The 15,759-nt window shown below is 45.8% G+C and overlaps 5 protein-coding genes across 5 annotated transcripts; 3 read left to right on the forward strand and 2 right to left on the reverse strand.

Moving 5' to 3' along the window:
• Positions 1-1,364: 1,364 nt before the first annotated feature.
• On the forward strand, positions 1,365-2,717 carry B0J16DRAFT_366941 (uncharacterized protein; the record flags this gene model as incomplete). Its single annotated transcript, XM_046130109.1, has 2 exons — positions 1,365-1,754; positions 1,806-2,717. The coding sequence occupies 2 exons, from the start codon at positions 1,365-1,367 to the stop codon at positions 2,715-2,717; spliced, it is 1,302 nt and encodes a 433-aa protein (XP_045989409.1).
• Positions 2,718-5,668: 2,951 nt separating this feature from the next.
• Positions 5,669-6,095, reverse strand: B0J16DRAFT_378218 (uncharacterized protein; the record flags this gene model as incomplete). Its single annotated transcript, XM_046130904.1, has 2 exons — positions 5,669-6,025; positions 6,084-6,095. The coding sequence occupies 2 exons, from the start codon at positions 6,093-6,095 to the stop codon at positions 5,669-5,671; spliced, it is 369 nt and encodes a 122-aa protein (XP_045989410.1).
• A 1,096-nt stretch (positions 6,096-7,191) lies between these two features.
• B0J16DRAFT_329100 (L-asparaginase II) lies at positions 7,192-8,879 on the forward strand. The gene has a single exon (XM_046126285.1). It carries the CDS (start codon positions 7,450-7,452, stop codon positions 8,518-8,520), a length of 1,071 nt encoding a protein of 356 aa, XP_045989411.1. The 5' UTR covers positions 7,192-7,449; the 3' UTR covers positions 8,521-8,879.
• A 376-nt stretch (positions 8,880-9,255) lies between these two features.
• B0J16DRAFT_279102 (Alpha/Beta hydrolase protein) lies at positions 9,256-13,290 on the forward strand (the record flags this gene model as incomplete). Its single annotated transcript, XM_046123852.1, has 5 exons — positions 9,256-9,611; positions 9,664-10,051; positions 10,100-10,792; positions 12,105-12,816; positions 12,925-13,290. The coding sequence occupies 5 exons, from the start codon at positions 9,256-9,258 to the stop codon at positions 13,254-13,256; spliced, it is 2,481 nt and encodes an 826-aa protein (XP_045989412.1). The 3' UTR covers positions 13,257-13,290.
• Positions 13,268-15,527, reverse strand: B0J16DRAFT_366946 (uncharacterized protein). The gene is made up of 6 exons (XM_046130110.1): positions 15,239-15,527; positions 14,860-15,186; positions 14,537-14,810; positions 14,312-14,481; positions 14,026-14,252; positions 13,268-13,968 (listed from the first exon to the last, which is right to left on the reverse strand). Exons 1-6 carry the CDS (start codon positions 15,514-15,516, stop codon positions 13,343-13,345), a joined length of 1,902 nt encoding a protein of 633 aa, XP_045989413.1. The 5' UTR covers positions 15,517-15,527; the 3' UTR covers positions 13,268-13,342.
• Between the last annotated feature and the right edge of the window lie 232 nt (positions 15,528-15,759).

The raw sequence follows: 15,759 nt of genomic DNA on the forward strand, positions 1-15,759 counted from the left end.
TCTGTAAAATAGAGTTGGGTTACTGCGCATGGCTGAGGTTGAGATTCTGGGGTCACTTCCAATCAAGAGCCTAGACTGATGCTCCACGATATCATGCGATGCATGCAAGGCCACCCATGCTGATGGCCATGTCCATGTTTAGGTGGAAAAGATTGACTGGAGACTACTTCAGCCGCAGCCGCAGCCGCAGCCGCAATTCGAGAACAAAAAGGACAGTTTCTAGACCCAGTGTTCAGGCTGTAAGGATCTAGGGCTAGACGTTCAGGGTCGCAAGGGGAGCTTCACCTGTTACGGGTATTCCGATCCGGTATGGGGAATGGGCTGTCATTCAAGATAAGGCCATTCAACAAAAGGGACAATCCACAAGAGTCGAGGCTAGTTACAGAAACAACACACAGGGACTTGAGAGGGGCCCTTTGAGTTACACATATCTAGAGTTATCATCCGATGTTGGCGTGTGCTGTGGCGACGCTAGTTACAGATCCTGTCCTGGGGAAACAAGGGTAGTTGAGAGTTAGTTAATTGGAGCTGAGAAACGAGACATGGTTAGTACCTGTAACTATCTGTAGACACGGGAACAGCCGGTGGCTGCTATGCAAAGGTTCTCTTGTGCCGAGCACCGGGAAAATAGCCGGTTCAATCACCTGCCAAGAGGGCATCTTCAGTCAATTAATTATGCGATCAACTCAATTGGTTATCGTTCAACTAAACAAAAGCCTCGTTTAGCTATTCAAACCCAACATGCCTGAATTGGGCGTTTATAGAAAGGGTCTCTCTTATTCGCCTCGCTTAGTAGTCCTCAAGGGTCGTGTTTTAGGACGACGGTGGCATTTTGCTGACAGGGGTACCCGTGCCTGAGTTATGTTTCACATTAGTAGTATAGAATCTCGATTCAGAGAGTCGCGTCGGATATAGACAGGGATCAAGGTCCCTTAACCATACTTTCTTTTTTGATCCCAACTCAAAAAGTCTCCAACGTAGCACGCATCAAACAAAGATGGCATGATTCTGTCGGGAAACACCGGCAGTCCTTTCTGTATGACACGCAATTATCCTGGTGTTGTATTCTTGGCTGGTAGGTACAGGGTGTCCATCCAGCTACTACATTCTCTTCTATACTCTAGGTATTCTGGTACAATACATCTGTAGCCGATATAATATTGTGTCTTTGTATATTCTCGCTCAGAGATTACCTATAGCATCCTGGAATAACACTCCCCTCTCTCCACGTTGTGCATCGGGCGTGTCTCGCATTCAACCCATCCCAACCTCAAACCTTACACTCACTACCCTGAGAGCCTGAATGTCCCTTGTTTGGTTTCTCCTTGCCACCGTTAACATCGCCACCTGTCCGGCGACATTCAATGTCGTGCCCTTCATCCTCGTCTCCCAACGTTGATTCAACATACTCATTCTCTTCCCAGCCCCAACAAGAACAAGACTCAACCGAAAGCAAGCTCCAGCAACTCCTAAGTGGTGTCTGTAAACAAAAGCTATTGGAAGAAGTCGATAAACTCAAAGAAGCTGTTCAGAAGGACGACAAAGACAAAGTCATCATGTCGATTCCCATGCTCCTTGCTCTTACTGTCTGCCCCGCTATGCTGGGTACGCAGGAAGCGATTCGACAGAGTCAGAGCAAGTCGAAGCGAGAGGAGCATCGTGGTCGACGTTGCAACCTCGTTGTCTCTTGCGTCAAGCCTTCTATCAGAAGCCGTGATATCAACAACAAATTGGTCGTCTTGAAAGATTCAAAGGTATGTTGATATCATCAACTCTTCCTAACACATCACTGACTCATATCTTAGCTCTACATTGCCAATGAGCATCCTCTTTACAATCATGATCCCAAGAACAACATCAGCAAAGGCTATGCGTTCTCAGGATATTTCCTTCCTTTCCCAGATGCAGAGTTCGAGGGTCTGGTCACTACCATCAGCGACGACCCTCCGTTCCTGAACTGGATCTATGTTGACAAGAACACCTACGAAGTCAAGTACGGAGTTCGCGCCGACACTGAAGGCCACATCACTGGTCCCTTTGACTGCACCAAGCAAGATCGTCGCATGACATGTGAAGGCTGGGAGGGCTTCTGCGCTGTAGAAGAACTCCCTGGCATCTGGGCCCTGTACTACGATCGTGATGACGATGGTCTACGATCAAAAGTCGCTATGGGCACTCGTGTTCTCGAAGTAGAGCTCACTCGTCGTGAGAAGAAGGAACCTAAGCCTGTACCTGATCCCAATGCGCCCAAGACGGTTGACGAGAAGATGAAGCAGCACCAGGAACAGACCGCCAAGGAAGAGGCTGAGAGGGCCGAATTCATCGCAACTGGTCGTCATCCTGGCGCTGAGCCACCTTCTCCTGCTAAGATTCCCGAGATCAAGAAGACGACCTTCCTCGATCCAGAGGCCAAGGAGGCTAAGCGCCAACGCATCGCCGATGCTCTTAGTCGCCTCAACATTGACAGCCCTACCAAGAGTGAGGGGGGTTCTGATGGTAGCATTCTGACCAGTCTCAGCCAGGACTTTTCTATCTTCTCACTGGCCAAGAAGATGAATGAGAGTACAAACAATGACGAGGATGCCACTGTGGCGAGCTCCGTCTGGGGAGGAGAGCAGGAAAAGGAAAAAGAAAAGGACAAGGACAAGAGGCATAACAAGAATCCCTCCATGAGTGAGGCAGGCTCGTATAGGAAGCCAACAGTCGAGGATGTTTGATAGCAAGCATCTCTGATTCGTGTTTGTTTACTGGCGTTGGGCTACGTATCATCATATCATGAAGGGAAACTACTGTACTATAGGTCTGAAGAATGTACTTTAATGATACTGTAATGAATATTGCATCTACTATCGGCATACACTCCAATTGGATCTTATTTCAGGCTGATCATGATCGACCAGGCAATAGCCGCTGTCATTACAAGAATATCGTTGATGAGTTGTCGTGCATCCGGTTTCCCATCCGGTCCCAAAAAATGCCGCTGTATCCAACTCAAAGACAAGGACCAGCCTTTGGTAAAGAACAAGGTCAGGTAGGGCTGCAAGGCCAAGCATCCCCTGCAATGCACTTCGAGAACTGCCTTCAGTACCTGGGGACATGCATCTACCCGCCTCGCTCTGTTGTCAGATCATTAAATTCAGAAACCCTCAGCAAAACACACCCGAGACGAAAAGATCAGGAGGCAGGAAAAGAGTAAGATTCAATGGGAATTCTTTTGCTTGTTTTAGAATAAGAAAAAACATATGAGGATATTCCAAAACCTTTCGATTTTCTCGTCAATCTGGTTCAGGTGCGACACTCTTTGTCTCGCAGATCTGTAACTGTTTCCTTCACGTCGTAAAGCCCCTTGTTACAGTAAGGTAGCTGTCAACGGAGAGAAGGCAAGGTAGATCATGTAACCCTCCAACACTGACCTTAAAGAGTGGGCGAGGGGAAGAAGAGAATGGACAAGGACTAGGGTCTAGAGAGATATAATTCTTTGGGCGGCAAAGGTTCCAGAAGTAACCTCGGACGAGCGGTTATGCGTGACACACAGATGAGTGAGACATTTCCTGTAGTCCGAGAAATTCCGCGAGTCAATCAACATTTTACCAAGGGCGACGGGAATGGATTCACTTTGCACTTCAGCGCTGAACATCAAAAAAAACGTCAATTTGATGGAGTCTGTCTAGTCAGTGGATACTGAATCTCTGATTAACTACCTGTATCGAGTATCAGCTTCTCGGCCTCGACCTCAGCCTCAAAAACCCTTGACCTTGCTCTCTTCCAATCAACCTCGCACTTTGACATGCTCAACTACAAAATATCCACTCGGTCAGGCCTCTTTGATCTTCCCGTCTCCGCATGACTTGCATTCTTCCCGTGTGACCCGCATCGGATCCGGACGAGATCCTTGGGTCTATGCAGTATCGGAGATGACAGGATTCTAAGACACATGGCCAGATCTCCCACTTTGCAATGTCTTTCCTAATTAGGTGTGTAAATGGAGTCCCCTCAAGCGGTGAATATGCAATGATCATTCGACTTGAAGATCTAAATTTTTGTTTTTGTTTCTCTATCATCAGCCGCTGGAGATGCCCGAGGGTACCGTGACATGCCGAAGAGAATGGTCACCGAGATCTGGTAAAAAGCAAATACAAGAAAAGTCTTTCGTGTTCAGCTTCGGCATATAAGTACGGAATCCACATTTTGTTGTCATTCATTCCCCACAGAGTCAACCTTGTCTGCATATCAGATCAATTCCACACCTCAGCCACTTGAATTTCAAGCTCAATGGCTTTCATTAAGCCCCGTTACTTGAAATCCTCCTCCATAAGACTATTGACCTGCCACTTCAGAACTGCCTTCATTATGGCCAGAACCTGCTCGAGCTTTGGCTGTCATTTGATAGGGCATTAACTGTCTTCTGTTATGTCGGGCCTATCTTTACATTTACAGTTTCGAACGCACAGAATTCTTCCTGGAAAGCCTCTTGAATCGTTTGAAAACTAAATTGTAGACTGAAAAGTGACCATTGGATATTCAATATCTTTTACTATGGTACCAACGAATGTCTGTAATGCTTTGATGGTCTTGTGTTTAAACTTCCCTTTGGGACCCAACAAAATCTGTTGATACCAACCATTGACCAAACTGGAGTACCAAGAATGATCTTTGATATTTTCTAATCCATCCAAGTTGAAGAACTCGATTCGCCATCTTGAACTCCAAGCTCTGAACATGTAGCCCTGTAATGAGAACTCAGGTCGTTGTAAGAAAAATGCGAGTCTCAAGAATCACGAATGGATCAATGAAAGTTGGCGCGTATATCCCCAAACTGATAAACAAAGCTTATACAAGGTCTCTTTCGGCAATATATACTCTATTTAATTCAGTCAGTATCCGAATTCCTTCTAGCAAAACACCCCCAAAGCACCTCATAGAAGCAAGAGAAGTCTGAATTCGATATGGGATGATATATTATTTGGCGTAAGAGAGAACAAATGGACTGCTTCATTGCAGACTGATTGTTTTAACTCACTTTAAGTTCTTGTTGTAAAAAACTTACAATACTGCATGGAATGGTATAGGGTAAATAGTCAGCATGAGAGTTCACGTAGATTATCTCTTATCGATATCTTATCTGCATCATCAATTGTCCTGCCAAGTTATTGTCAACACCATAATACAGTAATCGTGACGCGATGTCGACAGTGGAGTCGTGTGTATGACAAGATGGCTGACGTGGCTGGTGAGCGCGAGCCAAGCCAAGATCTTCAATTCAATGGGGACTTTGACAGCGCTAGTTGATCGTTGATCACCGTGCGACGTTTGCAGGGAGCTAGCATCGCGGATCTGAGATAGCTTCACAATTAGCTTGCGACCGAGCGTTTTAACCGTCACTAGTTCTGACTTCAATTGCCTTTGACAGATAAATAAGTATATAAAATAGCCATGCCATGTCTTTGATGTAAGACATGGCTAAGAGAATTGTTTGGTACATGTGTATGTGTATATAGTAGATAGATGCTAGGAAATGCCAATCCAGTCATAAACCCCAACGCCGTGATAATTCCAACAGTCGTGTGTCATTCATAGGTAGTGCTTATGAACATTATAATAATAAAGTCGGGGTGTTTAGTTCCTGTGGAATGTTAGTGACGATCGCAAAGTCAATTACCAGTACAACTTACAGTAGACACAGGGTGAGATCACCATGGATTCTCGCCTTGAGCTGAATCTCAATCTCGAGGTTCAACTCGAGATGCAGACTGAGAGCATCACTCTTTCCGCCACCGCCGCCCTGCTGTTGCTGCTGCTGCTGCATCTGCTGCTGTTGTTGTTGCTGCATTTGTTGCTGCTGCATCTGCTGTTGCTGGGCGTTGTAGTTGCTCTGGGACATTTGGTTGTTGTCCTGCTCGTCATCGTAGTCATCGAATCGGGCGCGTCGCTTGCGTCGCTCGCCCTTTGACTTCTTGGTCTTTGTCTTGCGCTGGGGCTTCTCCTGCTCGACCTGATCCTCTTCGAGATCGCTTCTCTGCTCGGTCTGGGGGTATTGTTAGTGGCTGTGCGATGGGTTGTAGTAGAGTTGGAGGGGTACATACAGATGACGACATGTTGATGGCCTGGGAGAGATTGGGAGAGTCCTAAAGTCTGGTGATTTGGATTGAAGAGGTGGTAGAGGAAGAGATGTTGAGAGAAGGATAAAGAAACTCCACCACCAGATACGATACAAAGTTAAATAACAGTTCTTTCCCTCCGCAAACAGGAATCGAGATGAAATAGAGGCTGACGTGCAAATCGTCATAAAGACGACGCTGCCAGGTATCGACGGGTCTAGAATCCTGTTTCTCTGTGTCGCCGACAGGGATCAAGGCCATGATGTGACGTAGTGGGTGTGGCTGGTAACGTAACTGGCAATAAGGGGTTTTACCAGATAAGTTTAGTCTTGTCTATCTACTTGGCATTCTGAGGTTATTCCCCTTGTCAAATCTAATATCAGAGGCTGATAATTAATGCCCCGTCATTTTTGCTGTATTTTTAGTTGAATCCTGTCTTGCAAAGTTACAATACGTGACAGCTGACAAGGTCACGTGGGAGGCTCGTATATCAGGAATTGGTGGGGGATTAGTGTTGCGCACCGCTGAAACTCACTAACCGACCGTTGGAACCAGGAACGACACCAAAAAGTCTCCGATTCCTGCCTCCATTTTAACTCCACCACCAATTGACAACCTTTGCGGTTTTAAGTGAACTGTCATCAGAGACCTCCTAAAGCCGCAGCTCAGTACAAAATTGTTTTCCATTGAGGTCGATCCCTATTAGAACACTTCTACATGTGAACAATCTTGAGCTTGGGTACTCGTCGAAGATCAATCCTTGAGTGACATGGTTCAACGAATGATATGATCAATGATCGGCAATCTTTTCGCACTTCCTGAGATTCGGTGTACAAGATCTAAAAATAGGAGACCTGCACTTCAATGCCTCTCTTTGTCGTGGAAAGGCATATGCCGATATGGAGAAACCCGTTCTCGAAGCCTTCAACTGCCATTTTGTCTTGCACAATTGCCGTCTAATCCCCGACAAGATCTGTTGGTCGTGTCAACCAAAGTTTCTTGAGTCAAGATACGGCAATTCTGATTCGCTGCTACTGTGAGTCATAGTAGATCATATCACCCAACAAGGCTTGTCGACGTTTTTATGGTCCTATTCAGGTAATATTTCGAGATTAAACTCAAGCACCTTCCTTTCACTGTCAGAGGAAGACTCCATATGCGCCCTTGCTCTGACTCACCTCCACTGGCAATGCCTGATTGGACGACACAAGGGGAAGAGCAAATCCCCTTCTTGCTTATTCTCTTCAACCAACTTATAAGATCTTGCTGCTTGCTACCATCAAAATGATTTGGGCTAAACAAAGACCAAAGACTTGACACCCATCGAACGATCAATATACTTCATCCCAATATGACTCGAACTTCTTTGCTAGACCGAGACTGTGTAGTCACAGACCGAGGTGGCATCATTGAAAACACCCACGGCGTACACATTGCTGTAACGGACACAAGGGGCAATGTCCTCTTTTCAGCTGGAAACCCTTCTCGAATGACTCTTTCTCGATCAGCAGCCAAGCCAGCTCAAGCCGTAGCTGTCATCGAAACCGGCGCCATGGAGAAGTACGGATTCGATGACGTTGACTTGGCTCTCATGTGTGCTTCTCACAACAGTGAAGACTTTCATATCTCACGCGCCAAGAACATGCTCAGCAAGATCAAAGCAGAGGAGAAAGACCTTCAGTGCGGTGGTCATCCAGCAGTCTCTGAGGAAGTGAATCGTTCGTGGATCAAAGCTGGATTTGAACCGACGGGCATCTGCAACAACTGTTCTGGAAAACATGTTGCTATGATGGCGGGCGCCGAAGCTTTAGGCGTTGAAGTTCTCAACTATCATGAGCTGGACCATCCCATGCAACGTGAGGTCAAGAGAGTCGTGGAAGAACTATCTCTTGATCCGAAACAAGTCAAATGGGGCGTTGATGGCTGCAATCTCCCAGCGCCAGCCTATCCTCTCTATGATATGGGCTGCACCTTTGCAATCTTCGCAGCAGCAGCTGATGACGTCGAAAAATCTGAATCATCAACAACACAGAGGATTCGAAACCTCGCCCGCGTCTTCAACGCCATGGCACAACATTCCGAACAAGTAGGTGGTACGGGACGTTTCTGCACCAATCTTATGCATAGCTACAAGGGCCAGCTGTTCGGCAAGGTTGGCGCGGATGCTTGTTACGGCCTAGGTATTCGAGAGTCTGAAGATACTCGACGTCTTGGAGCAAAAGGCCCGCTTGGTATTGCTGTAAAGATCGAGGATGGAAGTCTCGAGATTTTATATGCAGTGGTTGCTGAAGTTCTGGAGCAGCTCGGAATTGGAACGGCAGAGCAGAGGGCGAAGCTGGATGGGTTCCATTACTTGAAGAGGAAGAACACTATGAATGTTGTCACGGGGCTGGTAAAGTTCAATTTCAAGCTATGTGCATAAGTTGGCAAATATGTCGGCAAATACTCACCAGTATAACGGACATGAGGTTGGATTCTGTTTAAACAGAGGATGCTGATTGGTGGGGAAATGATTTTGCCGGCTGAATATCAGATGGCCAGGGTCGTATTAGTGCTGTTGCTGACCACGACAATTTGCCTAAAGACAGTGCATTATTAGCGAGAAGAGAACGACGAACTGTTTTTCTTGTTCTTGCAGCTAGTCTGGAGTGTCAATCACAAAATGTCTGTAATGGACTTTTCAAATGGTTGAGTAACATGAACCAAAGCAGTTTATAGCGAAGAGTTCTGAAGAGTTTCAAAGAACCTGCTCTGTCAATAAATACAACATCTAGACTAGAGACCATGATCTCCTTCCCATACGGGACTAACTCCGACCACTTCTAAATCGAAGGTACTACCCCAGATCGACGCATCCCATGCTAGTAACGCGGGGAATGTACTGAATCCATCCCAGGTTGTATCCTCCGGGAAAGGCAATGTAACTGCATTAAATACAGTGCTACTACATGGCTCATCGTTGGTGGAAATAATCAGACCGCTAAGCCAGATGACCATTTTAGATAGCCGTGGTTATGGTTTTGTTAAACAGGTTCAGAGTCTTGCAGCATATAGAATGAAGAGAACACGGGACTTATAAGTCCCGCCCACCACTCAGGACTATGCTTGGAGCTTTAGAAGGACTGATACTACTCTCGTTTCCTTCCAGTAAGCCGTCATGGCCAACTTAAAAATTATTCCGATATTTCATCTTCTCCTTTTTGCTGTCTTTACTGAAGTCGTCAGTGCAGCTTCACCCAAGGCCAAGACACTGAACGGAACATACATCGGCAAACACATCTCCAACTGGAACCAAGATGCCTTTCTCGGAATTCCTTATGCTCAGCCACCTGCAGGAGACCTGAGGTTCAAGTGGCCACAGAGCCTGAGCGCTTCCTTTGACGAAGAACGTACAGCAACAGAATATGGGGACAGCTGTATGCAGTATTCGCAGAACTGGACCATGTCAGAAGACTGTCTCTCGATAAATGTTATCAGACCAGCAGGAAAGCCCAAGAAGCTCCTACCAGTTCTGTACGTTGTAAAATTTAGAGAGTGTTGATATGACAAAACTGACTGGACACAGCGTGTGGATTTATGGCGGTGGCCTATCTGCCGGTAGTTCAGCAGATCCTCAGTATAACCTCTCTGGCATAGTAAAAGTTAGTCAAGACATAAAAGAACCCATCCTAGCCGTCAGTTTCAACTACAGACTGGGCATGTGGGGGTTCCTACAGAATTTCAATCTTCTGAAAGAAGGGAACGCCAATGCCGGCCTTTTGGACCAGAGGCTCGCTCTTCGTTGGATTAAGGAGAACATTGAAGCTTTTGGAGGTGATCCAGATCGAGTAGTTGTGTGGGGAGAGAGTGCAGGAGCCCAGTCTATTTCGTATCATATGTTCAGCTTTGATGGGCAGGATGAGAAGTTGTATCGTGGAGCCATTCTCGAAAGTGGAGGAATTACGGGTGCTCAGGTATGGAATCTATCTCATCGTTTGATATTTACTGACTAATCCGATTAGGTTCATGATCTTAGCTACTACACCGTTCCTTTTGAAAATCTCACAAGAACAGTTGGTTGTTGGAACGCAAAAGATCAACTGGCCTGTCTTCGCGGACTAGACGAAAAGACCTTATATGAAGCGCGCCCTTCTTTTGTTTGGAATCCTTTGATAGACGGCACATACCTCACTGGCTATCCAAGCCAACTTATACGAGAAAATAAATTCTCTTCGGTGCCAAGCATAATTGGAGCCAACACTGACGAAGGATTCTGCGTGGGAGTCGCCAACACGGAACAAGATCTTTTCTATGAAGCTTATAGATGGAGAAACTATGCACTCAGCGCGCCGACGATTCGAAAATTGCTTGAGCTTTACCCAGACGATCCTTGCCATCAGCCACCGTATCATATCACGGATTGTTCAAGACAAAAGGGAAATCTTCAAGGTCGAAGAGCATGTGCTATAGGAGGAGATATTGCCATGATATCTGGACGTCGCAAATTAGCCGAGCTATTCACAGAGGCTGGCGAATCTGTGTACAGTTATCGTTTCGATCAAAGATGGTCACAGAGAGCGGAATGGGATGGCGTCAGACATTTTGATAATGTGGCGTTCAGTTTCCAGAATATATCCGGTCTTCTCGGCCCAAGCCCTCAATACGATAGTCACGCTGAGCTGGCTAATAGTATCGGCCAAGCTTATGTGAGATTCGTCAACAACCTTGATCCTAATCCAAAGGGATCAAAGAAAGGCAGTTTGCCCAAGTGGCCCAAGTATGATATGTCAAAGCCCAAGAACATGGTCCTCAATGCTACGAAGAATTGGGTGGAAGATGATGATTGGAGGAAAGAGCAGATTGAGTTTATTAACAGTTATGAGGTTGCGAGAGAGCTATATGGTTGAGAGGGTGATAAGATCACGAGGTGATCGAAGAAGGTATGAAGGATGGATTTAATGGATATGAGCTAGAGAAAGGAAATAATGTCTCCGCGTAAGGAAACAAACAAAGAAAATACCCACCATTCAATGTGCCTGTTCAGCCCTCCGTATATTATTCAGTTCTAGACCAAGCCATGGTAGTTTCGATGAAGTAAGCGAATCCATGTTATTCACCTTTACCCGCGTATCGACGCACCCAAACAAGAACACGCAATCTCGTAGTATCATGCTCCTCGGGAGTTAAGCCTCCGGCTAAAGATCTTCTGTCTAAAATCCGAATTCATTTCCTAATTCGTTCGTCCCAACTCTCAAGATGCCCTGTAAGGCCACGCTACGACAAAGATATCCGAGCCCAAAAGAGCTGTGATCTCCGGTCAAAGGGACTTGTCAGAGTTTGTTGTCAGGGTCTTATTTGTGGATTTTCGTGTAAGTATAGCCACGAGGATGGATGTATCCTTGCGTTGGCAGGCTTTACAAAACTCGCTTAAGGATAGTCTGTATCATGTTTAAACTCTATTTTGACCGTTTCTAGACCGTCTAAAGGGATCTTCTCTTGGCCTATGGTAATAGTCTGAGAATAAAGCCGTGTTAATAAACTGTTCCTATCTCAAACTGTACTCTCATACTAAAGGAAACAATTCTTTCTGAGTATGTAGATCCTCCATCTGCTGACTCACGATAATGGCTTGAGCTTCACATCATGGGGACGCCGAGACTAGTCCCGTATTAATCTATACGGAGACTGGGCTCCCCGGTCTCACCCTTGTTACAGAGTGGATAAAACCTACAAATACAAACACTCAGACAATATAACTCAACCTCTCTTTTTCGTCCGGCTCTTTCCCTTTAAACTTTGTTTGCCAGTCTCTAGTATGAACCTTAGGAACTGCCCAATATGGGAGACAAGGTCGACAAGGTGATATCGTCTGTCACCTTGGCGGGTAGTCTGTTGTCATGTGTAGCAACGACTTGTGTCTTGATATCTTTTGTCATATATCGTCGACATCTTCAAAATTTCCGCCATGTACTTGTTCTAAACCTTATGGTTGCTGGTTTGTAAACTCACCTTGAATATCGCAACGAGACTAACCATGTAATAGAATTCATTAATACTCTCAACAACTCAGTGTCTGGAATTATATACCTTAATACATGGGAACTCAAGGAAGGAACACCATGTGTTGTCAATGGGTTTATCGGACAACTCTCAGTTTCAGCAGCTGACTTTTCGGTACTGGCAATCTCTGTGACGACTCTTCTCACAGTAACTCGCTATTTGTATATCCCCACCACGTCAAAAACAAGAAAGGTTTTGATCTGTGGCGCAATATGGATCATGCCAGTCATCACAAGTCTCATCCCTACCATTGCGGGTGAGATGAAGCCAGTTGGGGGCAACTGGTGCTGGATATCATCGACTCGGCCTGACCTACGATATGGCATGACACATGGCTGGCGCCTCTTTGTCATCTTCATGACTATCGTCATCTACATTTATATATGGATTTATCTTCGACGACACCTCGGCCTGGGGAACAAAACGACACGACGAACTCTTTCGTTCTCAACGCAAAACACCAACACCATGTTTTCGAAAGGCTCTAAAGAGATGGGCTTTAAGATGATGAAGGAGAATGACACGGAGCTTGATACTTTCGAACCAAACATTGCTCCAAATTCGCCAACTATGTTTGACCAGAGGAAGAGTTTCTGGAACAACCTGCAGCAAGACAAGATCGAGGAAATCCGAGATGACATACGAGGTGAGAGCGAAGCTAGCAATAGCAGATACAACGGTAGATCCATCCGCCACAGACCAACATCGTCAAAGAGAGGATCAGATCTAGTTTATGCAGAAGTCACTAACACTGAACCTCCTCAAGAAACACCAATCTCACAACAAGAAAACACCAATGTTCTCCAAACCAACGCCAGCGAGTTTCCTCAGCGTCGAAACACCCGCGACGTCGAAGTCGAGATCAAAAGAATGATGCTACTAAACGGATACCCATTCATGTACGTCCTCCTCTGGACGCCAGGACTCGTGAACAGACTACTCGAAGCACTAGGGACGCCTGTCTCAGAAACGACTATCGCTGCTTTGAATACATCGACGCAATTTGTTGGATTTGCAAACGCTGCCACGTATGGGTTCAATCATTATTTGAGAGACAGTTTGGATGCGCTGTATTGGACGCCTATGATTATGAGAATAAAGCAATGGTTTGGAAGATGATCAAGATTAATGTAATTATATTTCGAACTTCAAGATTATACCCTTTTGAGAAAACAATTTTATGGATATTTGATGGATGCTACCTACTAAAGAAGAAAGTTGTCAATATCTAGAATGTCCAAATACCCTCCGTTGAAGAAAAAGTCGAGATTATCGAGCCCAACCTCGTTGATATTCACATTGGCTCTACCGACGCCTGCATTCTGAGAATGGCCGGCATGGCTACCAAACTGCGCCTCTTGATTCACCGAATTTGCCGTATCAAGCGCCTGAGTATCTGCCCTGAGCCTCTCCAAAGCTCGTTCAGCACTAAACTCAACCGCTACAGAATAGTCATTGCAGCGACGCTTGACTTCGGTCAAGGCAGAGAAAAGTTCGTCGTGAGGTATCGAAGGAGGCAACTCGTCGTACTGGCATAGTATGAGCATGGAGTAGGCGACGCAGAGGGAATGGAACTCTGGCAAATCTCCCGAGCTCGAGCTTGGAATGGCCACAAAAGCCAAAACCACTCGAAAGCTTAGCTCGTATACATGGTCTTGTAGATCCTTTGTTGGTATGGCTTGAAATTGTGCTGTAGAACTGCGGGATGTTTGCGGAGAGATAGGTGTAGGAGCACTCAATGCTCGAGCTTCGATCTCATCTAGAGATCGTTTGGCGAGGATTAGATTGGCGATCCAATAGCTGAGATTCAAGACAAGACTGGTAGGTAACTCTGATAGACATTAGTAACTATAAGCCTCACGTCAAAGCATTGTATCGAAGCACTCACCAAGAAGATATCCCCATTTCTGCTTCCAGATTGTAAAGTGCTCACAACTCCCATCACTGGCAAAATCAGGCTTCCCACATACATTTTTCTGGAGTGTACAATAAAGAGAGACCTCGGCAATCAACATGGCATCGCGCATGGTCGCCTGCTCAAAGTTGAGCAAATTCCTGCACTGGCTGAAGTAGGATCCTGGCAGGATCGATGGTCTTCCTGTTGTAGCCGACCAACTGTTTCCGACCGGTTAGCATTTCCGAGTCACCAAGGAAAGCCAATGGGCTCAGCTTACTGTAAGTGTACCAAGCATACGTTGGCCCAAAGCCGTATCGAGCGAAGATCAATCATTGTTGAAGTACCAGCATTATTCCGCTTGATGATGTCCGAGAATTGGATGCATAACATGGCTTGTTGGGCACAATGACCACTTAACAGCCAGCTATCGACATACTCTGCCTCGAACTGAACGTCTAATTAGCTAGGAGCAACCCGATGTTGGAACACAGCAGAATCTTACTGATGGCGACCCTACGAATAACGTGGATATAAGAACACCGGTTATTTCTTCCAGGTGCAAAGGACTTGCCATCATCACCTGCCCCAGCATATTTCTCACATGTTCGTAAACTTGTCTATGCTTCAAAGCATCTGTTTGGTTCCGGTGAGTGTATCTCATTTCTTGCGTGCAGCACACGGCGTGTAAAAACGGTGAAGTCTGGACTAGAGTCCCTCGTGTCACCAAATCACTTTCGCTGTCTATGAAAAGAACATGTCGACGTCGCTTTATGAAACTATAATGATGTGAGTAAGCGTCGACTTGGAGAAAGTATTTGTTCTTACGCTTTAACTAGAGAGTCTGCAGTCGCAGGATCTAGCATGCCTATTGATACAACATCTTCTTTAGTATGAAAGGCTCTTCTGAAGTCTCCCACTACCTGGCAAGCTACCCTTCTGATGACTTCAGCAGGAGCAGCGTGAACATGTTGGTCAGCCGGTTCGACGTGGTCAACTACCTGTCTATGACTGTTGGCTGATACTGCAGGTGAGATGATTTGTTGCTCCCTCTGTGGTTCTACCGGTTCTCTCTGAGGCTGAGATTGGAGTTTTGCTAATTGGTCTTTCATCTCTTGCATCGAGTTCTCAAGATTCAAGACCTTTTGATGAAGACTAAAGCAAGGTTAAGAGTGTTTTGTCAGTAGGAGCAGAAGAAAGAAGTCACCTTTTCACGAGGTCCGTATTCGAGTTTGCCTCATTAGATCCATTTGAATTCTCAGTGCCATCGCTTTTTAAACAGGTAATCCTCAGATTTCGACATCTTGAGCAAGTATCTGAGCCATACTCGATTTCACATCTCGTCTTGAGTCGTCGACAGGCATCGCAAGAGAGGATGCGACGACGTCGCTTTTTGGAAGGTTCATTATCATTTTGTGTCGCTCCATTTGAAATCTGTGGTTCTTGTGTAGAAATTTCTTGATCTTGTGTTCTTTTGCCAGTCATTATTACTGTCTTTATGGATGAGATGAAGCAATTGGTGAGATGAGAAAACCCCGCATACCGTCGGATACCGCCGCATTACCGGCTAACGTAAGCATTCACCAGCGACAGATAGAATACTGGTATACTACAAATCTCTCTACAGCATCGAGAAAATGGATGTACTAATTGTGATCAATTTGAAGGCTATGATTTGTTATGCGTCCAGTAGCTCATCAGTAGCGTGGGTTGGCCTGTATTACAGCG

This window comes from Fusarium flagelliforme (assembly GCF_020744385.1).
Source record: "Fusarium flagelliforme strain FIESC 12 MPI-CAGE-AA-0113 chromosome Unknown B0J16scaffold_1, whole genome shotgun sequence".
Taxonomy (NCBI): domain Eukaryota; kingdom Fungi; phylum Ascomycota; class Sordariomycetes; order Hypocreales; family Nectriaceae; genus Fusarium; species Fusarium flagelliforme.

Excerpts from the sequence above, each read along its gene's own strand:
- B0J16DRAFT_329100 (XM_046126285.1), top strand. The coding sequence starts at position 7,450 with ATGACTCGAACTTCTTTGCTAGACCGAGACTGTGTAGTCACAGACCGA.
- B0J16DRAFT_366946 (XM_046130110.1), bottom strand. The coding sequence starts at position 15,516 with ATGACTGGCAAAAGAACACAAGATCAAGAAATTTCTACACAAGAACCA. Across the intron at positions 14,811-14,859 it reads GCAGACTCTCTAGTTAAAGC|TTTCATAAAGCGACGTCGAC; the intron begins GTAAGAACAAAT and ends ACATCATTATAG. Across the intron at positions 14,253-14,311 it reads GTATGCTTGGTACACTTACA|TTGGTCGGCTACAACAGGAA; the intron begins GTAAGCTGAGCC and ends GGTCGGAAACAG.